General features: G+C 36.8%; 1 protein-coding gene across 12 annotated transcripts in view; it reads right to left on the minus strand.

Annotated features, from left to right (window-relative positions):
- Window positions 1-222: 222 nt before the first annotated feature.
- LOC126069873 (lysine-specific demethylase 6A-like) overlaps window positions 223-25,981 on the minus strand; it is a 214,718-nt gene continuing 188,959 nt past the window's right edge. For 9 of the 12 annotated variants that reach the window (XM_049873512.1, XM_049873510.1, XM_049873515.1 and 6 more), the window contains 6 exons: window positions 23,685-23,799; window positions 16,686-16,873; window positions 15,766-15,907; window positions 6,503-6,629; window positions 2,888-3,058; window positions 223-901 (listed from right to left, as the gene is read on the minus strand). In XM_049873512.1, the coding sequence (XP_049729469.1) occupies window positions 872-901; window positions 2,888-3,058; window positions 6,503-6,629; window positions 15,766-15,907; window positions 16,686-16,873; window positions 23,685-23,799 (773 nt within the window). In that variant the 3' untranslated portion in view covers window positions 223-871. Of the gene's footprint in view, window positions 902-2,887; window positions 3,059-4,859; window positions 5,082-6,502; window positions 6,630-15,765; window positions 15,908-16,685; window positions 16,874-23,684; window positions 23,800-25,981 lie in introns of those variants that run through there. The other 3 variants (XR_007516091.1, XM_049873513.1, XM_049873519.1) reach the window with 3 other exon arrangements.

Consider the following 25,981-nt stretch of genomic DNA (forward strand, 5'->3'; position numbering starts at 1 on the left):
CGTATTTTTTAAAACTCAAACAGTGGAAAACCCTTAAAACATTAAACAATTTTAATAAAAAATTTTTGTACAACTCTAAGCAGTTTTATTTACACATAGAAAACGTAAGGAGTAGTGTTTAAAATTACAAAACTCCTCAATATGTTAAAGCAGGTAAATCCAGAAAAAAAATAACAACATCCCATTCACAAATATTTCAAGCAATAAATATCTGTTTATAAATAGTGTAAATTTATATCAAGATTAGAAACAAAAATCACACAAATCTGAAGTTTATTCTTTAATCTATGTGCAATCCATTATTTTTGTGTCTTGTCAATTAATTTGTTTAAAGTTTTATTTCAGAACAAAAAATGGAAACATCGTGGCCTCAAAACAAAGAAAAACAAAGTGGTAAAAAAAAAAAAAACTTGTCTCCTAATTTTTCACATGGAAAAAAAAAAAGGTTTGTCAAAGAAAGACTTAAAATTATTGACTATCATACAAGGAAATGACCAGCTAGGGTAGTATTTTTTCATAGGAAAACTCTTAAAGGACAAAATATTGATGAACACTAATTTATCAGCCCAGAGCAGAGAAACATAAAAAAAGTTTTCTTCAAGTCAGTAGTCAGTATGACATTGCCAGTTTTGTCAAATATATACAAAATACAGCATTTTTTTTTTTCTGAAGTTCGGCTGGATGAGCTTTATGAGAGTCTTGGAGCGGGGGGCACTGTTTTCCCCTATCCAGAAGGCTGAACATTCTACACTTGGAAGGTTGCATAGAAAGAGCTTTTAATCATCAGTTTTAGGAAACAGTTACAAAGACCAGTGGTTCAGAACTTTTCTGAAGAGCAGAAAAGGTCTCATTTAATATTCATGAAAAAATATTAAGATGAGGAGGATGATAATGAAGAAGCCTAAAAATAAAAATAAGGCATGTTAATTGTTTGGTATATAAATCCTTAACAGAGTTCTCTATCTCATGGCTACAACAACATACTTTAAACACCAACTTGCTAGAAAATTCTAAAACCCACTAAATGATATAAAGTACAACTGCCTTTACTGTCTCCATCTAGATGAACCCTGAAACTACTGCCCTGAGATAATCTTTAAACCTTAAACAAAAAAATATTCTCTTAAGCCTTCTTAAAACCAAAGAATAACTTAGCTGAATTTGTAAAGAACCCTTGAGCATTATGCTCTTTTAAGATTTATACATATGAGATGAAACTGACACCAAGTCGAAAGACTAATTAGGAACCTTAGGAGGCAGCGCAGTGAGTTTGTTAATGCGGGAGGAAAAACTCAGGAAAGGAGGGTGACAATAGTGCTACAATGTAATCAATGTCACTGAACTGTACACATAGAAACTTGAAATGGTGATATTCTTGTGCGTGTTATCAACAATAGAAAAAAATTATTTTAATAAACAAAATGTAGAAAAATAATTTTAAAATTTCACTAGTGACTGGCACATTACATGTCTTAGCCAGATTATGTACGTACATACATGCTGTTGTTCTTTGGGGCCTTTGAGTACATTTTTGACTCACAGTCACCCCACGTGACAGAGTAGAACTATTTCGTAAGGTTTTCTAGTCTGTAATCTTTACCGGAGCCGAACGCCAAATCTTTCTTTGGCAGAGCACTGGGTGAGTTCAGTGCTTAATTACGGTGCAGCCAGGGCTCCTTTGTATTCGATACAGCCCACGTATTTTTTTTCCTTCTTCAAGTACTCTTGAGGATCATTCAAACAAAATTACAAAAATGTCAGACAACAGACATTGTAACAATAGCAACAGCTCATGAACTGTCTGTTTTCATTGACAAAGCTATCAATTGCTAGAATTAAATGATGTCCCAAGCAAGTTCTCTTTAAACTGAAAAACCATGCAATTCACCAGTTTCTGAATTTTATTTCATCAGTCTTACATGCCATATTCTTTGGTCAACCTCCAGCAAGTACTTTGACAGTTAATACTTTCAGTGAGGACTCTATAATTCTAAAAGCGTAACTACATTCAAAACAGTCACTTATTTTCTTTTATCCCTATTAAAAAAACAAACCAAACCTGAAGCTGTCTAGTTGATTTCGACTCATAGCAACCCTATAGGACAAAGAACTGCCTTACAGGGTTTCTAAAGCCTGGCTAGTAGATCCAGACTCTGCTATCAGGGCTCCATAATCTCTACAGCAGGATTAAATAACCTCTATAGGAAAGGTAGCATGGTGGTTAAAAGCTATGGCTGCTAATCAAAAGATCGACAGTTTGAATCCACCAGGTGCTCCTTGGAAACTCTATGGACAGTTCTACTCTGTCCTATAGGGTTGCTATGAATCGGAATCGACTTGACAGCAACAGGTTTTATAGGGTTGCTATGAGTTGAAATAGACGCCATGGCAATGAGTTTTGGTTCACATACAAAAGTTTCTTTAGTCAAATAAAGACTTATAATAACTTAAAAGTAGCAAAGATTTAGAAATTAATTATTCTGACTATTGTTTAGTCCATTCTCACCCAGAAGGAAAAGTGATAATCTATACTGATTTCATACGATAAACTACTTGGAAAGGAGCCCTTGTGGCACAGTGGTTAAGCTGCTAATCAAAAGGTGGGCAGTCTGAATCTCAGTCCATTCCTCCGGAGAAAGGTGCAGCACTTTGTGTCTGTAAAGATCATAGCCTTGAAATCCCTACGGGGCAGTTCTACTCTGTCCTACAGAGTATGAGTCAGAGTTGATTCAACAGCATCAGGTAAACTACCTGCAAGTATGAGGCCGAATATGAATATATTCCTTCATACAGTATCTAATGAACCAAAAAAAAAATTATCATCTCCTAGTTACCAAGAGCAAGGAAAAGACAGTTAACTATGTGCTCACATACTGAATTCACTTACTAATGTAAACTGGTCATAGACTTGCATCAGGTCGTCCATTTTGTACTGTTCCAGCACCACAAATTTTTCTAGATTTCCACTTGTTTTTCGTGCACAATCTTGGCAATGTATTATGTAGGTCTTTTGAGAATTGCTCTCACTGGTGACAAACAGCAGATCAAAAACTTCCACCTATTTTATACAAGAGGAAGACATTAAATAAAGAGTGGAATTCATTTTATCACTTTAATATAATGTAATGTAAGGGTGTAATTCTACTTTATACGGAATTATGGAGCCTTTTGGTTAAATGAAGTATTTTGTTAAACAAACCAGGTCTGTATATTTGACACACTAGATTTATAACATATCCAAAGACATGGATAATGTTATTTATTTAGATATTAACATAAGCAATTTAAGCACTGTAACAGCCAGCTAAAACCTATTTCAAAATTTGATAAAGACATCAGTACATAATCAGAGGAAAATGATCTTTATTTATTTTTACTTCTCTATGGCGGTACTCATAGTTTACTGTGTTTGGATGTCTGTGTTCTCCCCCAGATTGAGCTCCACAAAGATAGAGGTTATATTTTATTCATTTTCGGACATCTGGAGCATATCATAATGCTTCATGTTAACCAACACTAAAAGCAAAATCAACAATAACTTGTTCAGTGAACATAATCTCATTATTTTCAAGATTAGAAGATGAATACTAGGTGAATAACAAAAAGTGTTCTATTCAAAGCCTCATATATTAAGGAAGACAAGTACAAAGACAAATGTATTCATTAACAGTGATGTATCTTAAGAGGCAATAAGTGCATCTTCTATGGCAAGAAAGTGCTAAAGGTTCAACCAGGATAATGGGTAATACTATGGGCTAGAGTAGTTTATGCCTATTCCCAAGAAAGGCGATCCAACCGAATGTGGAAATTATAGAACAATATCATTAATATCACACACAAGCAAAATTCTGCTGAAGATCATTCAAAAACAGCTGCAGCAGTATATCGACAGGGAACTGTCAGAAATTCAGGCCGGTTTCAGAAGAGGACGTGGAACCAGGGATGTCATTGCTGATGTCAGATGGATCCTGGCTGAAAGCAGAGAATACCAGGAGGATGTTTACCTGTGTGTTTTATTGACTATGCAAAGGCATTCAACTGTGTGGATCATAACAAACTATGGATGACATTGAGAAGAATGGGAATTCCAGAACACTTAATTGTGCTCATGAGGAACCTGTACATAGATCAAGAGGCAGTTGTTCGGACAGAACAAGGGGATACTGATTGGTTGAAAGTCAGGAAAGGTGTGCGTCAGGGTTGTATTCTTTCACCATACCTATTCAATCTGTATGCTGAGCAAATAATCCAAGAAGTTGGACTATATGAAGAAGAACGGGGCATCAAGATTGGAGGAAGACTCATTAACAACCTGCATTATGCAGATGACACAACTGTGCTTGCTGAAAGTGAGGAGGACTTGAGGCACTTACTGACGAAGATCAAAGACTACAGCCTTCAGTATGGATTACACCTCAACATAAAGAAAACAAAATCCTCACAACTGGACCAATAAGCAACATCATAAGCGGAGAAAATATTGAAGTTATCAAGGATTTCATTTTACTTGGATCCACAATCAACAACCATGGAAGCAGCAGTCAAGAATTCAAAAGACGTACTGCACTGCGTAAATCTGTTGCAAAGGACCTCTTCAAAGTGTTGAAGAGCAAAGATGTCATCCTGAAGACTAAGGTGCGCGTGACCCAAGCCATGGTATTTTCAATCACATCCTATGCATGTGAAAGCTGGACAATGAATAAGAAGACTGAAGAAGAACTGATGCCTCTGAATTGTGGTGCTGGTGAAGAATAATGAATATACCACAGACTGCCAAAAGAACAAACAAATCTGTCTTGGAAGAAGTGCAGCCAGAATGTTACTCACAGGCAAGGATGGCAAGACTGCATCTTACATACTTTGGACATGTTCTCAGGGGATCAGTCCCTGGAGAAGGACATCATGCTTGGCAGAGTACAGGGTCAGCGGAAAAGAGGATGACCCTCAACGAGGTGGATTGACACAGTGGCTGCGGCAATGAGCTCAAGCATAACAATGATTGTAAGGATGGCGCAGGACCCGGCAGTGTTTCGTTCTGTTGTGCATAGGGTTGCTGTGAGTCAGAACTGACTCGACGGCACCTAACAACAATAACATGGTAGTCTTCAGATATTAGAAAGATACATAGTCATACTTCTAAAGTGTAACAGCTAATTACATTCTATTTGATCTCATAATGATTTATTTTGTTCATGTTATGTACCATTAAAATAGCCAATAAATTTAGTTAATCTCAGGATTACAAAATTTCAAGGGTTACAATGTACCTTCACTATCCCAGCCAAGTGATCCTCTGGCGTCTGCTTTATTTTTTCATTGACAAAAAAACTCATGTCATATTCTAGTAGTTCTTTTAAATTACCTGACTTCACCATGTTCCCATTACTATCAATAGGGAGTAACAATATACTTATGTCCTGAGTGAAAAAATTTGGAAATTTTCAATTTATTCCCCATATGACCCAACTGCCCTCCTAATTTTACTAATGCTTTTGGACTTCTTCCTTTCTTTTACATTCCCACTGCTGGGTTCTAGGCCCTTATTTACATGTCTTAATTAAGACCATTCCAATAATCTCCCAACTGATTCCTTTGCTTTCTATATCCACTCTCTCCAATTATCAATCACTTCTCAAATATATCATCTTGACTTAGCTTCTTGCTCAAAAACTTTCAGTGGCTTCTGTCACTTCAGAATAAACTTCAATTTTTTAAAATGAATTTAAGATGCTCTGCAAAGCTATGTATCACCTACCGTTACAGATAAAATAATTTACACTCTCTTATTTTCTAGCCAATTGGACTACTTTCCTCAATACACCACTCATTTCCCCACTTCCATACTTCTCCTACAGCGTAATGATGTTCTATAAACCTCCAATTTTTGCGGCCTACTGAAATCATACTCATTTCAAAAGGAGGAAGTCAAATGTTAACGGTTTTGTGAATGCATAGACCAAAAAAAAAAATCGTTTTCCCGGGCCCGTAACAGTTTCCATGTATGTGCAGCCTTCACATTCATCATCGCTCATGTGCATCACAATCAGTTATTTATAAACTTGTCTTCTCCAAGTAGAATGCAAGCTCCTCTACTGCAGGTGCCACATTTTTATTACCTTTTACAAGTCTTGGTCCCAAGAGAAAGTTGACAAGTACATTATAAAACGAAACAGAGAAAACTTAACAGTGGAGTGCTTAAGCTATACTGAACTAAATCTAATTCGATGGCATCAGTGTATTTATAGATTTGGTTTAAAATCTCAGGCTCAAATGATTATCTTCTGTTAAAGACCTATTAGATGAGTATCTCTGTAGATAATACTTCTGGGCTAACATAGTTAATAAAATATTTTACCATGAGATCAGAATTTAATATAACAGCTATAATAATAATTCTAGTAAAATGCATTATGTAGAATTACAGGCAAAAGTAAAATTTAAAACAAAAGCAAAAAATCTGAAGCCATCCAAACCAAAGGAACTGTCGAGAACAGTTACTCACCTCACAAATGCTACAATAATGAGCTGGTTCATCTTTTGTCCGCCCATGCCATATAATCTCTTTTCCTGAAGCAATAAGAGCTTCCCTCAATGTCTGACATTGCTTTAGAATTTTCAGAAGACAATACCTATTATAGGGAAAAATTATTTGTGACAGCAACTGAATATTCTCAGCACAAAAGTATACCAACTAAAAATAACTCTGAGGACCTTGGTTCTAGACTCCATATACACAATCATTTTTTTCTTATTTCTCATCTATATCAGGCCTGAAAATAACAATAATAAAACCTGAGAACTGATATTTGAATAAAAAAATACAATGACTTTAATCTGTAACTCACCTATAACTTAAAAATACAATCTTAATTTTGGGTGTGATTTGAGCAAATGAGATAGCCTCTTTAAGAGTCAATTTCCTCAACTTTCAAATAAAGGATGTGAATTCCAGGTCAGAAGTATCGTGAGTGTAATAAGGCAAGAAGGCACTGTTTCTATCTGGACAGTCACAAACAGTGTTATTTATGTAATTGGCTTTGAAATTTTGAGACCATGAACAGAAAATTACTTATGGATTTAGTCACTACAAGATACAAAATTAGCTTAACAATAACACCACAGGAAAAAAGAGTATCATGTGTTTAATTTTAATTTCAAGGTTGTTGTTAGGTGCCACTGAGTTAGTTCCAACTGTCAGCAACTCTTGATAAACAGAACAAAGCACTGCCTGGTCCTGGACCATTATCACAATCGTTGCCATGTTTGAGCCCACTGTTGCAGCCACTGATTAAACCATCTTCTTATGGGTCTTCATCTTTTTTCCTGCCCTCTATTTTGAAGGTAGTATAGTGGAAATCTTCATTAAAACTAACCGAAACCCTTCATGTAATTTATACCTTTCCTACCTATACTCATAGCTTGGATACTATCAATATATGGAATTCTCACAATAGTGTTAACTTTTCTCTAATTTGCTGTCACTTAGCTAAAGTTTCTGTGCATCTTAAGTATCTCAGGTGTTTTGTTTCCTAAATAAAAGGAGGGGTGGATGAGATGATTTGTAAGGCACACTGTAACTCTAAAACTCCTGATAATGAACTAACCTAAAAACCAGGAAATGGATTTAACAGTTGAGTGTTTGCAAACAGTACAATCCCTGAGGATCTGGGTCAAACTATCTTAGAACTCTTTGAACAACGACACTGTTACTTACTTAGAATTAGTTATTATAATTATATAACTTAGTATTTGAAACAACTGGTAACACATTATCAGTATCTAAAGGTGTCTTCCTTATCTGTAAGCTTCATTAGAACAAAAAAAGGCTTTATCTGTTTTGTTAACTGCTAGAGAGTAAGTACTCAATGAACATTTGATTATTAAAAACTAAGTAGTTTTACAATAGGTTTAAGTAACAAAAGATTTAATCTCCCTTAATTTATATTTCCTTGCTATTTGCTGTTCAAGTGGTGGTTGTTCATTTTTCACCAGAATACATGCAAATAAACCTAGAGGAAAATAACTTTAATAACATACACGAAACCCATTTTGTTAACAAGCACAAAACAATATTAAGTCTAATGCTGCACGATAAATTCCTTAAGTATCACCTAAAAAAACTCAATTTCAGTTTGGGATAAACAATTCTTGAGCTTTCGCGTTGTTTAAAAACAAAGTCTTGCTTTAGTCTACATTTGGATTTTAAAGTGGAAAGCTTTGTTGGGTGTGTGTGTTTGAAAGAAGCTCCAGAGGCAGCAGTAATAACACAGTCCATGGCAAAAAGAGAGAAAATATAACAAACTACACCTATAGCTAGCTTCTGCTCCCACGCCTGTCCCATAAGATATCACCTCGATACAGGTATGTCACTGCATGTTTTCAAAGAAAGGATTCAAAATTTAATCTGTCACATGGAAAATAACACCTGAAGCTTCAAAAATGCTTTGGTACTTTTGTAAACTGCTCTATGTTTCTATGTAGGATACTTAATACCATGCAAAAGACATGGTATCATGTACTTGATATAAATTATGCCACATAAGTCTTATAATAACTTAATTCTTGAATTTTCTCTTCAGTTCATTCAGTGTAAGAAATATCAAGCGTGTTCTTCCATTTTGGTTTTCTAATTGCAGATCTTCGCACATTTCATTATAATACTTTATTCTATCTTTTGGAGCCATCCTTTGAAACCTGTTTAGCTCTTTTATTTCACCGTTTCTTCCATTTGTGTTGTCTGCTGAGCTACATTGAAGAGCAAGTTTCAGAGTCTCTTCTGGCATCCATTTTGGTCTTTTTTTTCTTTCCTGTCTCTTTGAAGACCTTTGGCTTTCTTCATGTATTATGTCCTTGATGTTAACCCACAACTCTTCTGGTGTGTGGCCATTGGACTTCAATGCATCAAATTTATTTTTGATATGGTCTCTAATTTAGGTGGGATATACTTAAGGTCATACTCTGGCTCTCACAGACTTATTTTAAGTTTCTTCAGTTTCAACTGTTTGTAAGCTTTACTCCATCCACGTCAGTAAGGTCAACTGTACTTTAGGAGGCAGCTCTTCCCAGTCATCTTTTGGTGCCTTCCCACCTGGGGGGCTCATCTTCCAGCACTATATCCGACAATGTTCCACTGCTATTCATAAGGTTTCCACTGGCTAATTCTTTTCAGAAGTAGACTGCCAGTTCCTTTTTCTGAGTCTTAGTTGGGAAACTCAGCTGAAACCTGTCCACCATGGGTGACCATGCTGGTATCTGAATACTGGTGGCATAGCTTCCAGCATCACAGCAACACACATGCCCCCACAGTATGAAAAACTGACATGTGCGAAGTGCTGAAAGATGAGCCCCTCAGGTTGGAAGGCACTCAAATGATAACTGGGGAAGAGCTGCCTCCTCAAAGTAGAGTCAACCCTAATGACATGGATGGAGTTAAAGCTTTTGGGGCCTTCATGTGCTGATGTGGCACAACTCAAAATGAGAGAAAACAGTTGCAAACATCCATTGATAAATGGAATGTGGAATGCACCAAGTATGAAGCTAGGAAAATTGGAATTTGTCAAAAATTAAATGGAACACATAAAGATTGGTATCTTAGGCATTAGTGAGCTGAACTGGACTACTATTGGTCATTTTGAATTGGTCAATACTATGTCAGGAAAGGCAACTAGAATAGGAATGGCACTGCATTCATCATCAAAAAGAACGTTTCAAGATCTATCCTGAAGTACAATGCTGTCAGTGATAGGATAATATCCATATTCCCACATGAAAAGACCAGTAAACATGACTATCATTCCAATTTACACACCAACCAATGAGGCCAAAGATGAAGAAATCGAAGATTTTTACCAGCTTCTGCAGTCTGAAATTGAACAAACATGCAATCAGGATGCACTGATAATTACTGGTGATTGCAATGTGAAAGTTGGAAACAAAGGACTGGTAGCTGGAAAATACGGCCTTGGTGATAGAGATGATGCTGGAGATTGCATAACTGAATTTTGCAAGACAAATGACTTCTTCATTTCAAATACTTTTTTCAATGACATACACAGTGACTATACACAGGTATCTCGCCAGATGGAATACACAGGAATCAAACTGACTTCATGTGGGAAGAGACAATGGAAAAGCTCAATATTATCAGTCAGAACAAGGCTAGGGGCTGATTGCAGATCAGACCATCAATTACTCATATGCAAATTCAAGCTGAAACTGAAGAAAATCAGAACAACTCCATGAGGGCCAAAACATAACCTTAAGTATATCCCGCCTGAATTTAGAGACCATCTCAAGAATAGATCTGACATGTTGAACACTAATAACCGAAGACTAGATGAGCTGTGGAATGACATCAAGGACATCATAAGTGAAGAAAGCAAGAGGTCATTAAAAACACAGAGGAGAAAGAAAAGACCAACATGGACGTCAGAAGAGATTCTGAAACTTGCTCTTGAACATTGAGGAGCTAAAGCAAAAGGAAAAAATGATGAAGTAAAAGACATGAACAGAAGATTCCAAAGGGTGGCTCGAGAAGACAATGTAAAGTGCTATGATGACATGTGCAAAGGCCTGGAGATGGAAAACCAAAAGGGAAGAACATGCTTAGCATTTCTCAGTCTGAAAGAACTGAACAAAGAATACTAGCCTCGAGTTGCAATACTGAAGGATTCTATGGGGAAAATACTGAAAGACTCAGGAAGCATCAAAAGAAGATGGAAAGAATGCAGAGAGTCACTATACCAAAATGAATTGGCTGACGTTCAACCATTTCAGGAGGTTAACATATGATCACAAACTGATGGTACTGAAGGAAGTCCAAATGACACTGAAGACATTGGTGAAAAAGGCTTTGGGAATTAAGGGAATGCCAATTGAGATATTTGAACAAATGGAGGCAGTGCTGGAAATACTCGTCTATGCCAAGAAATCTGGAAGACAGCTATCTGGCCATAAGATTTCCAGTGTAGTTTCAACCAACAAGGCCATATTTTCCAACTACTGATCCTTCTTTTGTTCCACTTTCAAATTCCAATCACCAGTAATTACCTATGCATATTGTTTCCATGTTTGATCAATTTCAGACTGCAGTTTGGGGAAAATCTTCAGTTTCCTCTTCTTTGGGATTAGCAGTTGGTGTGTAAATTTGAATAATAGTGGTATTAACTGGTCTTCCTTGAAGGCATATGGATATTACACTATCACTGACAGATTGTACTTCAAAATAAATCTCGAAAGGTTCTTTCTCATGAGACAGTGCCAACTCGACGGTAATTAACAACAGTAACACTTTTGCAATGCACTATGATGAGAAAAGTACATAAAACCACAGAAGATGGATTTTTTTTTGTATTTTAGGAAAAGTGTGAAAAAATGATTTCAGGAAGTAGAAAAAAGGAAACTATTTTACTTTTGAAAATAAATCTTATTTCAGGATATAAACATTTTTTCATGTGCTTGAACAAAAGGCTACATGACAAGGCAGGAGATAAAATGGTTTCTGGGCTGGGTAAACCACAAAAAAAGATTCTGATTGAGAACCTGCTACATTTGAAGTTACATAAAAGATTCTATGCTAGACAAATTCCCATTGTACAGACTGGGATTAAGAAAGACTGGAAGAATGAATCTTTTTAAGGAAGGATGTGATCATAGAGCATGATTTCTCTCAGGGTATATCCTGAAAATATGCTTGGAATATCAGAACAAGAAGATAATGAGAACAATGATGATGAAGATTATTTTCCATAGCAATGAATGCACAATACAGATTCAAAAACTATTTATATACACATCACAAAAGATATAACAACTGTAACAGACAGTGTGCCATGGATGTTAAAAGGAGGAGGTCAACTTCTGGTAGTAATCTGGTAGGAGGTAATAACCCAGGAAGTTTTTATAAGCTAAACTTGTCATTTTACAAATGGGGAGAAGACAGTAGTTTACAGAGAGGACTCAACATAAGCAAATGTCTGAAGGCAGTAAATATTGGGATTATTTAAGGAGCAAACAAATGCCGACTTTATTCTGAGTCTAATGATTCTTATTTAATTTGATAAACACAGTCATTAATGATTTTTGGGGGTAGGTGAAAAATAGGAATAAAGCTGTAATAAAATAATTCAGTGGAAATTAGGACAACACTGGATTTTTCTCTCAACATTCTGTGGACAGCCTAAACTCTCAAAATGTTAATCTGGAGACAGATATTAGGTTTGATTTTCGATAGAAAGTTGGTCTGACTCCATGTGGTACTTTTTAAATCTTTATGACAATAATCTCAGTCTTGAAGTAGTAGAGATGGTGTACAAAATTAAACAATACCAGAGATGCCTTTCCCAGTCTGCCTTACTGATAGAGCTGTGAACTAAAGGTGAACCTGGTATGTTTTTGTGAGCTCACTAAGCTCTCCTGTCACCTGTTATACCAGGGATATGTGTACCAACATTGAGTTCCTGTATGTCAGTCATGCATTTAAAAGTACTATTTAAATGACCCACATGGGTGAAATATTCAACTGGTTTGTATTTTTTAATTGTAAAATGTATAATATATGGATAAAATAATACCTAAATATTTGCAAAAGTAAAAATTGAAGAAAAAAAAGTTTTAACTTTGAAAAGAGACCATCTAGCCTAGGATGTCCCTAACTGTCCAATGATAAGAATCATCTGGCCCATTATGAAACAGATTCCCCAAAGTCTTAGAATTTACTGGATATATATATATATATACAGCCTGGAAAATTACTTTAAAAAGAGAACTAGGTGATTAACATGATCAGGCAAATATGAACTAATCCAAATACCTTACTTTTTATATATGAAAACAGAAAACTGTATCTGAATTTTTCAACAGAAACTGATACTAGCTTTTATGAATCACCACATTTTTATGAATAAGGCCTCAAGAAACCAGAGAGTCAAGTATGAGGTTATGGCTACAAGTAGAGAGTTAAAAGCCAGGTTGCCTGGATTTAAATCCCAGCTTCTTTTTTTCTGTGCCTCGTTTCCCTCATCTGTAAAAAGGGGATAATGGTATATATCTTACAGTGCTGTTTTAAGACTAAAAATACTAGTATGTATGGGAAGCTGAATAATGGCCTCTCAAATACACTGACCAGTTTGTGCTGAATGTTTTCACTGGGACAGTATTTCTCAGATTTAAAGAATTTATTATCAACCACGAGTTTACATCTTGTCATTAATTCTTTGGCAAGTAATTGAGGATAGATTTACAGTACTAGTATTGCATTTTCTACTTTATACCATTCAACTGATATGCTCCTCTTACATTTAAGTTTTTCTTAGGACAATGGGCTCCTTATGTTTTTGACATATTGTAATTTTTACCCAGATGATCATTATTTTTCTGCTTAAACTACGGGATAGCATTTTCACTATAACTTCTTTCCACATTTTTTTTGTTTAACTTAGATGCATTTATGTATTTGTTTGTACTCAATTTCACCTGGAGCTCCCCCCCCTTTTTTTAATACTTCCTTGCAAAACGTGAAATTATTTTGAGATCTGATTGTATTTCACATTATTTTAAGATTTCTGCTCCTAACTTTAGGTGTCTGATGCTTAATAAGCATCTCTTTCATCAGTGCTCCAAAACTGTACGTTCACCAGCCAGTAATGTTTTTATTCATAATTTCTTTCATTTAATGAATATTAGAGTGCTAATTATAAATCCTGTAGGTTTATAAATATTGAATGCAGATTACAAGGGAGACAGGAAGGACAGTGAGGTCTGAAAGATAAAAGACAGTGCATGCAAACTGAAAGATTTAAAAAAAATGTAGTTACAGATCTATTGGAGTCCAGAGTGTTAGGTAAGTTTTTGTGGGCTATGTTTTCTGTGAGGAATGTAGTTTTTATGAAGCGTGGAGACACACAGGAGAAAAGAGTAGAGAGGTTCCTCTAAGGGGAAAGAATGACTCAAATATCCCTTTGGGTTTTCATGTCAAGTAGGTTCTAGACAGTCCAGTACTGAACGCTTGGTACTTAAGACTAGTAAGCTCTATTCTAAAAGCTTTACAAACAATGTATTAGTTACCCTAACCCCAGATTACTCGTCTAGTTATAGGCCAAGCCAGGATTTTAAAATATCCACATTATGCAGTATGGAAACATCTGTTTATAGCTGTGACACTTCTTTGGGGCAGTACTAAGTGTGAGGAGCTGCAAACGCAGAACTACCCCAAAACAAATATTATCCCATGTTATTTTACTCCTGTTACTTGACAGTAACTTATTGACGTTCGGCGATTTTTCTGTTTGGCTCCACTAGAATTCAAATCTCACGAGAACAGAGACTGTGTCTTATACCCTGCTGTTATCTATCCTAAGTGCCTAGTATACTGTCTGGCATAGAGTTCTAAGTTCTTAAACACTTCTTAAATGTAATTTATTTTGAACAAGTCATCAATAAATCTAGGGCACTGATGCTAAATAATACATTGTGGCTGATACACGTGAATAGTTTTCAAAGAGTTATAGCTGAAATAATAACCACAATGAACTTACTAAATGATCATAAATTTGGATACTCTGATTACATTAGCAGTTTTGAACTAAATGCTCTTTACTTGCTTCCCGTGTTCCCAGCCCTCCTACCCCAGCCACAGTCCTCTCAACCCCATCCTACTCCTTGGCCCACTAAGTAGACACAGACTTATGGAGACACAGTGTGTGGCAGCTAGTATTCTGCTGCATAGGGTTTTGGATGGTCTTTCTTCCGAGGAACCTCTGGACTTGAACTCCCAACCTTTTGGTTAGCCAGAGGACTCCTCTAAATGCTCTTTAAAATCCAAATGTATACCCAAAAATGAATGAGTTACTAGATAAAACAGTGCATTATTAGAGTGGCCTCACAATTTCTGTTTGAGCATGTTTCTTAGAATAAAATTTTGAATTTAGATTCAAAATTATTTTTATTAAGCCAACACTACATCCAAAAGTACCAGTCAAATAAATTTGGGAAACACTATGTATCTTGCTCACTCATTTACAAAATACATGAACACATATAGGCTTTGAAGGGACTTACCAAAAAAAGAAAGGCAAACAGGCTGGTTATTTTAAAATCTGTAATTTCCCCTATTTCTTCAACCAAAATTTCCCTTCACTGGGGATGTGGAGTGTGTGAAACGCAATCTGGGGAAACATTGCTATGTAGCACTATTTGAAAATATATACACTAACTAGATTTATAAAATAGGACAGAAACTATATTAGTAAATGGGAATTTAGTAGCATGTTTTTAAATTACGTGTATCTATTAAACTTTAACAAGTGCTTTAAAACACTAACAAAGGAAAGGATTTCATTAGAAAGGCTAGAAAATTTTACCATTTTAATCAAACCTCTATTTTAAATGCTAATTTCTCCGTACTCGTAACTACTACTGTGATATCATTACTACTCTGTTGCTGAAGGCAGACTTTCAATATTAAAACTAAAATTCTTCTGGGAAATCAGCCTGTTAGAGAGGAAGTGAAAGCACAGCTCTGTGAATCTACTGGTATAGGTTCATGCATGCCTTTAGTCTCCTCATACCATAGATAATCATGGAGTATTTCCAAAGGAAAAAAATATTTCTTAACATGTCAATTGCCTAATAATATTCTGCCAAGACTTAAGGGCGATTTTATCACTTGATGTCAATACAATTCTATGGGTAAAAAACATATTGAACAGTTAGTTAATACTCCACCCCCCAAATAAAGGGACTACAAAAGTTTTAGAAAGCACTTACTTAATCATTTCAAAAAGCTTTGGATCTGATACTTTGATATTTCGGGCCATATTCCAGGAAAGATGAACCATGGGTACTACTGACTTCACACTCTGCAATTTGTTCCATTCATAGCGTTCCACTGCCAATTTATACTGGCAGGCTAGAGGGGAGGGAAAAAAAAAACACACACAAAGCAAGTCAAAGTACCAAAGAATATGAAAATAACCATTATCACCCTCTCAGGCGACATCTTCAACACCATTTATAAGAACGTCAAAACACTACAACATGGTTACGTTTTATAACCATTATGAAAAAAGAAACACAAAGGCCAAAAGCCAAACAGATATGCTGTACAGACCACATACTACAGGCTAGGCATTACACTAGACTCTTTTTATACCTTATCTCATTTCGTCTTTTCAAAGCTTTATTGATTTTGAAATCTTCATTTTACAGGTAAAGAAACACAGTCTCCAAGAGGTTTTAAAAAGCACCCCCAAGGTCACAAAGTTAATACTGGCAGAGTCAACTTCCACTTTGTAGGTCTTTCTAGTTCCAAAACCCAGGTCCCTTACCTTAATGTACTGAATGGTTTGACATACTAGGGCAGCTGGTATCACATAGCAAAGGAAATATTAATTCTGAAGAATAACTACTCTCCTTTGCTTTCTTCCATAAAAAGCTTCCTTTATAAAACAAAACACGCCTTCTAAATTACCAAAATTATATCCTTTATGTTTACAGAGAAATTAATATATTATTTGTCAAAATCAATCCTCTTGAATTTCTACTGGTTAACTTAAACTTACTGTCCATACTTACAAATAAGATTTTGTGCTAGGAGACACACTGAAAGTTTTTAATAAAAATATCAAAAATACCATTTGGAGACAATCCTTTAAAAATAAAGTTCATTAGTGTATGACTTAAAATACCTGTAAGTGGACCAACATTCCACGCAATATTGTTGCACCAGCCAACAGCCTGAACCCAATGCACAGTGCCTGCATTAATCCAGACCAAATCTCCAGGTCGCTGAATGAACCTATATACAGGAACATTTGCTTCATAAAGATCTTCAAGATTGGGCCACCAAGAACTCATTAGAAAATTCAAATTATTTCTGAAAAAAGAATGAATAATGCTATAGATCAAAGATCTTAAGAAGTCTCTTCAAAGATGAACAGATAATCTCAAAAGCTTAAAAAATGCTCTCAAATTTTATTTCACTTAAAAGTAACAGTACTGCAGTAAAAACTGCATCTATAAAAAGTGAGGGACTTAAAAGGTAAAGAAAGGTCAATCCTGAGGAAAATTAAGTACAGGTGAGTTATAGCTAACTCATCCAAAGATCAGATGTTGTTGTTAGTTCTGTGAAGTCAATTCCAACTCATGGTGACCCTGTACGCGCATAGTAGGATTGCTCCATGGGATTTTCAAGGCTCTGACATTCCAGAAGCGGATTGTCAGGTTTGTCTTTCGAGGGACCGCTTGGTGGGTCTGAATCACCAACCTTTTGACTAACAGTCAAGCACTTAACCATTTGTGCCACTCAGTGACTCCAAAGATCATTACCATAACAAACTTACTTTCACAAATTTCAACAACACCCTAAGTTTGAACTTGCTATTACATATACTCATTTTAACATGTTTTTTTTTTTTTTTATAAAGATATTTTTATTTATCCTATCTGCCTGAAAAGCCTCTTAATATACTCAAAAAAACAAAACAAATTCCACCTAATCAATTCCAACTCACAGTAGACATATAGGACAGAAAAGAATTGGACCACAGGATTGCCACCCCCACTAGTCTGTCAGTTTGCAGTATCATGGCTGCTTCTGTGTTGCTGTGACACTAGAACATATGCCATTGGTATCAAATACCAGCATGGTTACTGAAGGCAAACCAGTTTCAGCTGAGCTTCCATGGTAAGTCAGACCAGGAAGAAGGACCTGACAGTCTACTTCTGGAAAGCATTAACCAGTGAAAACCTTATGAATAGTAACAGAAAATGCAGGGAGATGAGCCCCTCAGGTTGGAAGGCACTCAAAACAAGACTGGGGAAGATCTGCCTCCTCAAAGTAGAGTCGACCTTAATGACATGGATGGAGTAAAGCTTTTGGGACCTGTGTTTGCTGATGTGGCGCAACTCAAAATGAGAAGAAACAGCTGCAAACATCCATTAATACTCGGAACCTGGAATGTACAAAGGATTAATCCACAAAAATTGAAAATCATAAAAAATGAAATGGTAACACACAAACATCAATATCCTAGGCATTAGTGAGCTGAAATGGACTGGTATTGGCCATTTTGGATAGGACAATCACATCATCTACTACACCAGGAACAACAACTTGAAGAGGAATGGCATTGCATTCATCATCAAAAAGAATATTTTGAGATCTAACCTTAAGTACAACGCTGTCAGCGATAGGATAATTTCCATATGCTTATAAGGAAGACGAGTTAATATGGCTTTAATTCAAATTTACACACCAACTGTTAAGGCCAAAGATGAAGAAACTGAAGATTTTTACCAACTTCGGTAGTCTGAAAATGATGGTGCATGCATCGGGATGCACTGATAATTACTGGAGATTGGAATACGCAAGTTGGAAACAAAGAAGAAGGATCAGTAGTTGGAAAATTTGGCCTTGGTGATAGAAACGATACTGGAGATCACATAACTGAATTTTGCAAGACTGATGACACCTTCATCGTAAATACCTTTTTTCACTGACATAAACTGCAACTATACACATGGACCTTGCCAGATGGAATACACAGGAATCAAACTGACTACACCTGTGGGAAGAGAAGATGGAAAGGTTCAATACCAACAGTCAGAACAAGGTCAGGAGCCAACTGCGAAACAGACCACCAGTTGCTCATATGCAAGTTCAAGTTGAAATTAAAGGAAATTAGAACAAGTCAAAAAGAGCCAAAGTACACCCTTGAGTATATCCCACATGAATTTAGAGGCCATCTCCAGAACAGATCTGACACACTGAACGCTAATGCCTGAAGACCAGACAAATTGTAGAATGACACCAAGGACATCACATATGAAGAAAGCAAGAGGTGATTAAAAACACAGGAAAGAAAGATAAGACCAAAACAGATGTCAGAAGAGACTCTGAAACTTGCTCTTGGACATCAAGTAGCTAAAGTGAAAGGAAGATGATGAAGTAAAAGAGTTGAACAGAAGATTCCAAAGGGCATCTTGAGATGACAAAGAATGACAAAGGTAAGTATTAGGATGACACATGCAAAGACCTGGAGATGGAAAACCAAAAGGGAAGAAAATGTTCTGCATTTATCAAGGAGAACAAATGGAACAAAGAATCCAAGCCTCGAGTTGCAATACCGAAGGATTCTATGGGGGAAAACATTACATGACGTAGGAAGCATCAAAGGAAGATGGAAAGGATACACAGTCACCATACCAAAAAGAACTGATCAAGTTTCAGCCATTTCAGGAGCTATCATATCAGCAAGAACCAATGGTACTGAAGGAAAAAGTCCAAGCTGCACTGAAAGCACTGGTGAAAAACAAGGCTCCTGGAATTGACCAAATATCACCTGAGATGTTTCAACAAAAGGATGCAGCCTTGCAAGTACTCACTGGCCTATACCAAGAAATCTGGAAGACAGCTACCAAACTGGAAGGGATCTATGTTTATACCTATTCCCAAGACAGAAATTCCACCAAATGCAGAAATTATTCTGCAACATCATTAATATCAAACACAAGTAAAATTTTGCTGGAAATCGTTCAAAAGTGGCTACAGCAGTATATCGATTGGAGAACGCCAGAAATTTAAGCCAGATGCAGAAGATGATGCAGAACCAGGGATGTCATTGCTGATGTCAGATGGATCCTGGCTGAAAGCAGGGAATACCAGAAAAATGTCTACCTGTGCGTTACCGACTATGCAAATGCACTTGACTATGTTGATCATAACAAATTATGGACAACACTGAGAAGAATGGAAATTGGAGAACACTTAATTGTGCTCATGAGAAACCTGTACACATATCGTGAGGCAGTCATTTGCACGGAACATGGGGATACTACGTGGTTTATGGTCAGGAAAGGTGTGCCTCAGGGTTGGATCTTTCACCATACCTATTCGATCTGCATGCTGAGCAAATAATCCAAGAAGTAGAACTATATGAAGAAGAAGGAGGCATCAAGATTGCAAGACTCATTAACAACCTGTATTACGCAGATGACAAAACCTTGCCTGCTGAAAGTGAAGAGGCCTTGAAGCACTAACTGATGAAGATCAAAGACTGCAGCCTTTAGTATGGAGTACACCTCAATAAAAAGAAAATAAAAATCCTCACAACCGGTACAATAAGCAACATAATGGGAAAAAGACTGAAGTTGTCAAGGATTTCATTCTACTTGGATTCACAGTCAAGACCCGTGGAAGTAGCTGTCAAGACATAAGAAGATGCACTGCATTGGGTAAATCTGCTGCAAAAGACCTCTTTAAAGTGCTGAAAAGCAAAGATGTCACCTTAAAGGCTCAGGTGCACCTGATCAAACCCATGGTGTTTTCAGTCGCCTCCTATGCACGTGAAAGCCAGACAATGAATGAAGAAGACTGAAGAAGAATCGACTCCTTTGAATTGTGGTGTTGGAGACGAACAGTAAATACACTATGGGCTGATAAAAAATGAACAAATCTGTCTTGGAGGAAGTGCAACCAGAATGCTCCTTAGAAGCAAATATGGCAAACGTAGGGTCTGACATACTATAGACACATTTTCAGGAGGGATCAGTTCCTGGAGAAGGACATTAACGCTTGGAAAAGTATAACTAAATACCAAACCAAACCCGTTGCCATCAAGCCGATTCCGATGCACAGCGACTCTACAGGACAGTGTAAGAACTGCCCCATAGAGTTTCAAAGGACAGCCTGATGCATTTGAGTTGCCGACCTTTTGGTTAGCAGCTGTAGCTCTTAACCACTACACCACCAGAGTCTGCAGGTAAAGTAGAGAGTCAGTGAAATAGAGGAACACCCTCAATGAGATGGACTGACACTGTGGCTGCAACAACGGGCTTAAGCATAACAATAATTGATTGTGAGGACGGTGCAGGACCAGGCAGTGTTTTGTTCTGTTGTACTTGGGGTCGCTGTAAGTTGGAAGCGACTCGATGGCACCTAACAACAACTGAAGAAAAACCTAGGGTTACCAACACTGTAAATCTTTACTGAGGCAGACTACCAGTTATTTTTCCCATGGAGTGCTGGTGGGTTCAAAGTGCTGACCTCTCAGTTGGCAGCCAAACTCTTTAACCACTGAGCCAACAGGGCTCAATTCTTATTATCTAGGAATTAGTACAAAGCAAATTCAGGGAGGGGATTACATGAAGTCAAATTCATAATCAGAATCACTATGGCACATGTACAACTAGGACCATCCCTCAGTTTCTGAGAGGAAATAAAAGATGGAAATCATCCTCTACTACTATTTCCAACGCTAAGAAAGATAGAGGTGGAAAATGACTGTTTCTGTAAGTTTTCAGTAATTCACTGACTAAAGCCAGGCAGTTGAAACAAAATTTATCAAAAGAATATTCACACATGTACACACACTCACAAACCACCACCATCACATCATTACCAAACACAAAGCAGATCAGATCACTATACTTTTACTTTAAATGATAGGTTTTTTCCCCCCTCCTCCTCTCCTTCATTGAAAGATAAAGAATTTTAAGAGAAGAACAAGTAGCCCTGGTAGAACAATAATTAACTGCTCAGCTGCTAACCAGAAGATTGGCTGTCTGAACTCACCCAGGAGCTCCTTGGGAGAATAGACCTGGTGATCTGTTCCCAAAGTATCTGGTGATCGGCTTTCTTAAAGATTACAGCCAAAAAAACCCTATGGGGGCAGTTCTACTCTGTCACATGGGGTCTCTATGAGTTGAAATCTGCTAGACAGCACACAACAACAACAAGGTGGTTACACGGACAACATTTTCTACAAAGAATAAAATAAACCTTTAGTACTCTGGATTATGCTTCCTCAAGAAATTCCTACATTTTGTTTTAAACAATATGATAAAGTTGATCTTATTGTCTATATGTAACCTTATGCTCATACTTATTTTCCCCTAAAAATGCAAGATTATAAAACTGATAATAATCGAGGAATAAAAAATTGCTCTCTTTGATGTCAGCTTTCAAAAGAATCACCAGTAAAGCATCTGCTCCCCAAAGAAAGAGAGTGCTCAAGGAGGAAAAGTCCTATTTCACTCATGCACTGGCAGCATAAACCTGGAGAAAGATTTCTATTAAAAAAGAAAAGGGAACACAAAGAGAAACCCGAATAATCAACAGCTAAGGCGAATAGAAAAGAGCCCTAGTGACACAGTGGTTAAGCATTCAGCTGCAAACTAGAAGGTTGCTGGTTCCAACCCACTAGCAGCTCCACAGGAAAATGATGTGGCAGGCTGCTTCTGTAAAAATTACAGCCTTGGAAACACCATAGGCCAGTTTTACTCTGCCTCGTAGGGTCGCTGTAAGTTGGATTTGATAAAGTTACAATGGGTTTGGGTTTGAAACAGATAAACGAAGCTTTTATTCATTTATTTTTTAAACAACTGAATCAGGGCTAATTTTGAGATATATTTTGCTAAGAGTCATAAAATAAACCATAGAAATTATCAGTATCAGAAACAATGATCTTATGCAAAATAAAATTAAGGGTGAAATACAAAGAGCAAGTTTGACTTCTGCAACTTAGGTAAATGAATGTACCCTTTCATTCTAACTTGACATTTTTATTACTTCCAAATTCAAACTTATTGGATATCACTTATTTCCAATTATTTTTAACTGAAGACATCTCTCTACTGGAAAGGAAAGACAGCCAGACCCAGAAAACAGCCACTTCCCATTCTGAAGTAATGAATAAGGAACACTGAAATGGAAAAATAATTTTTTTTTTTATACAGCAAGACACAAAAATTACCATTTCTTGGCTGTAGATAAGAAAACTTTTGATTAGAACTATCATCATTTTGCCGCTCTGGTGGCACAGTGCTTAAAGAGCTTGGCTGCTAATCAAAAGGTCCGCAGTTCAAATCCACCAGCTGTTCCTTGGCTCCTCGGAAACCCTATGGGGCCATTCTACTCCGTCCTATAAGGCTGCTATGAGTCAGAATCCACTCAACGGCAACGCTAATGGGCCGTCATATCCTTTTACAATCATGATGGGCACCTTTTAACTAAATAAAATACATTTACTGAAGACTCTCCAAAACTCTAAACCAAACTAAAAATTGTCAGATTGGTATGTGAAATAGTAATTCACAATTATTTTTTAAAATCTTACATGTGAATATATTATGAGCATTTTGTCCAATTTTTCATTATATCATATGTGTAAAGTACCCATATATAATTTACACGTGCTTGCAGTTTTCCACCAGTCTCTTTAACAGCTCAGAAAATAACATGTGATTGGTCTTCTTGTTAGTGGACATTTATATATGTAAACTGAATTTAAAAAGTTAACATATGCAAGCTGGAACTTAATTTTAGAATTCTTGCCCTTTCTAAAGCTAATTCAATAAACCTAATTTTTCCTTAAGTCATCTTGCCAAATGACCATAGATTTATGAATCAAATTTCTTTCAATTAACAAAAAAACAATGACTTTGCATCCTACCACAATATTTCCTATTATGTACTTTGTATGCTACTATAGAATGGCTTCATGGCATTTTAAAGTATTTCAGGTAGCATAAAACATACAGTTTGCAATCAAGTACTTTAAAATAAAGTTTCTGCTGAACAATGATTAAAAGCTGACAACTCTTCAGGAAATTTCAGCATTGCATCTCTTTTATAAATACTATTTTCTTATAATTATGGTAAAGGGCAATTTAGTTCAGAAACCTACTTCTCACAGAAGTAATTCAGAACACCCCAGTAATCTTCAGGGACAACAAACCATTCACAATCACCTGGACCAATATTTATGTTAACAGAACAGAAGTTGTTATTTTCTTGGTGACCTGGAAAATAAAAGGAAAAGCTGTTATCACGCTATAAATTCTGTGGGAAAACGTATCTTTAAATCACTGGATTATTGGGAGGACTAAAAGAAAAATGAATGCTTAGATAGTGACTATTATATGACAAGCAAGAAATACTAGTTACAATCATTACTACTTCTCCCTGTATACATGACTCCTCAATTGCCACTAACAGTATTAAAAGAGGTAAAGAGGTATGGTTTTCAAAACATAGCTGCTCCTTTAGCTGCCTGTGTACATCTCTGTTGTAATATCCCAATTTAGAGTTGGCACAAACTGTAAACACAACTCTATCTCCCACCACTGGTAGGTAGATTATATTGCCCATGGCACGCGGCTTTTATAATTACAATTAGAAATACTGGGAACCCACCACATATCTACTAAATAAAAATGTCTTAGCATAGGCTCTGAGAACATCTAAACTCTCCAGAATACACTTAAACATAATGTCAGGTTGTGAACTGTTATAGCAGTCAGTATTTATTTATTTATTTAGCTCCATGAATGAAATTCACTACTTGTCTGTCAGTTTGCCCTACTGTGGTAGCTTGAGTGTTGCTATGATACTGGAAGCTATGCCATCGGTATTTGAAAAACCAGCAGGGCCACCCCTAGTGGACAGGTTTCAGCCGTTTCCAGACTAAGACGGACTAGGAAGAAAGGCCTGACCTTCCAAAAATGAGCCGATGAAAACCCTGTAACAGAGCACTAACTGATACAGTGCTGGAAGATCAGTCTCTTAGGTTGTAAGGCAGTCAAAATATGGCTGTTGACCGTAATGATGTGGGGAAAATAAAGCCTTCACAATCTTCATTTGCTGATGTGGCATGACACAAAATGAGAAGAAACACCTGAAAACATTCATTAGTAATCAGAACATGCAATGTATGAATACAGAAAAACTGGAAGTCAACAAAAACGAAATGATGTTAGCTGAATTGGATTGGTACCTGCCATTTTGTCATATATCCCACTATGCCAGGAATGGCAAAGTGAACACGAATGGCATTTCAATCTTCATTAAAAAGAACATTTGCAGGTCTATCCTGAAGTACAACTCTGTGAGTAATATCCATACACCTACATGAAGACCAGTGAGTATGATTCCTATTCAGATTTATGCACCAAAAATGAACGCCAAAGATAAAAATATTGAAGACTTTTATGACCTTCTGCAATCTGAAACTGTCTGAATGTGCAACCAAGATGTACTGATGATAACAGGTATGCCTTAAGTTATCTACTGCTCCTGTAACAAAAGTAAGTGGATGGCTTTAACAAACAAGTTTATTCTCTCACAGTCTAGTAGGCCAGAAGTCCAAATTCAGGGCATCAGCTCCAGGGAGAGGCTTTCCCTGTCAGTTCTGGAGGAAGGTTCTTGTCATGAGTCTTCCCCTGGACTAGGAGCTTCTCTGTGCAGAAACTCCGGGTCCAAGGGACATGCTCTGCTCCCAGCACTGCTTTCTTGGTCGTATGAGGTCCCTTACTCTCTGCTTGCTTCCCTTTCATTTTATCTCTTTTAAGGTAAAAGGTGGTGCAGACCACACCCCAGGGAAACACCGTTTACATTGGATAGGGGATCTGACCTTAGTAAAGGTGTTACAATCCTACCCTAAACTTTAATGCAAAATTACAATCACAAAATGGAGGACAACCACACAATACTGGGAATCATGGCCTAACATAGTTCACATATATTTTGGGGGACACAATTCAATCCATGACAAGGTGACTAAACTGGGAAAGTCTGAAACAAAGAAGAATGATCAGTAGTTGAAAATATGGCTTCAGTGATTGGAAGGACACCAGAAGTCACATGCCAGAGAAACTGTTTATTCATCAGAAACACTTTTTTGTAACAACATAATTTGACAACTATACACATGGACATCACCAGGCTGATTATACAGGACTTAAACGGGCTACAGCTGTGGAAAAGATGATGAAGCAGCTCAATATCATCATCAAGAGTAAGCCAGGAGACAACTGTGGACCAGACCATCAACTGCATCAGTTTCCAGTGAAACTGAAGCTGAAGAAAATCAAAGCAAGACCCACAAAAGCCAGTGTGATCTTGAGAACATTCTGTGTGAATTTAGATGCCGTCTCAAAAACAGATTTGAAGCACTGAATACTAACGACCAGAGACCAGTAGAGC

Source organism: Elephas maximus, chromosome Y, assembly GCF_024166365.1.
Source record: "Elephas maximus indicus isolate mEleMax1 chromosome Y, mEleMax1 primary haplotype, whole genome shotgun sequence".
Classification (NCBI taxonomy): domain Eukaryota; kingdom Metazoa; phylum Chordata; class Mammalia; order Proboscidea; family Elephantidae; genus Elephas; species Elephas maximus.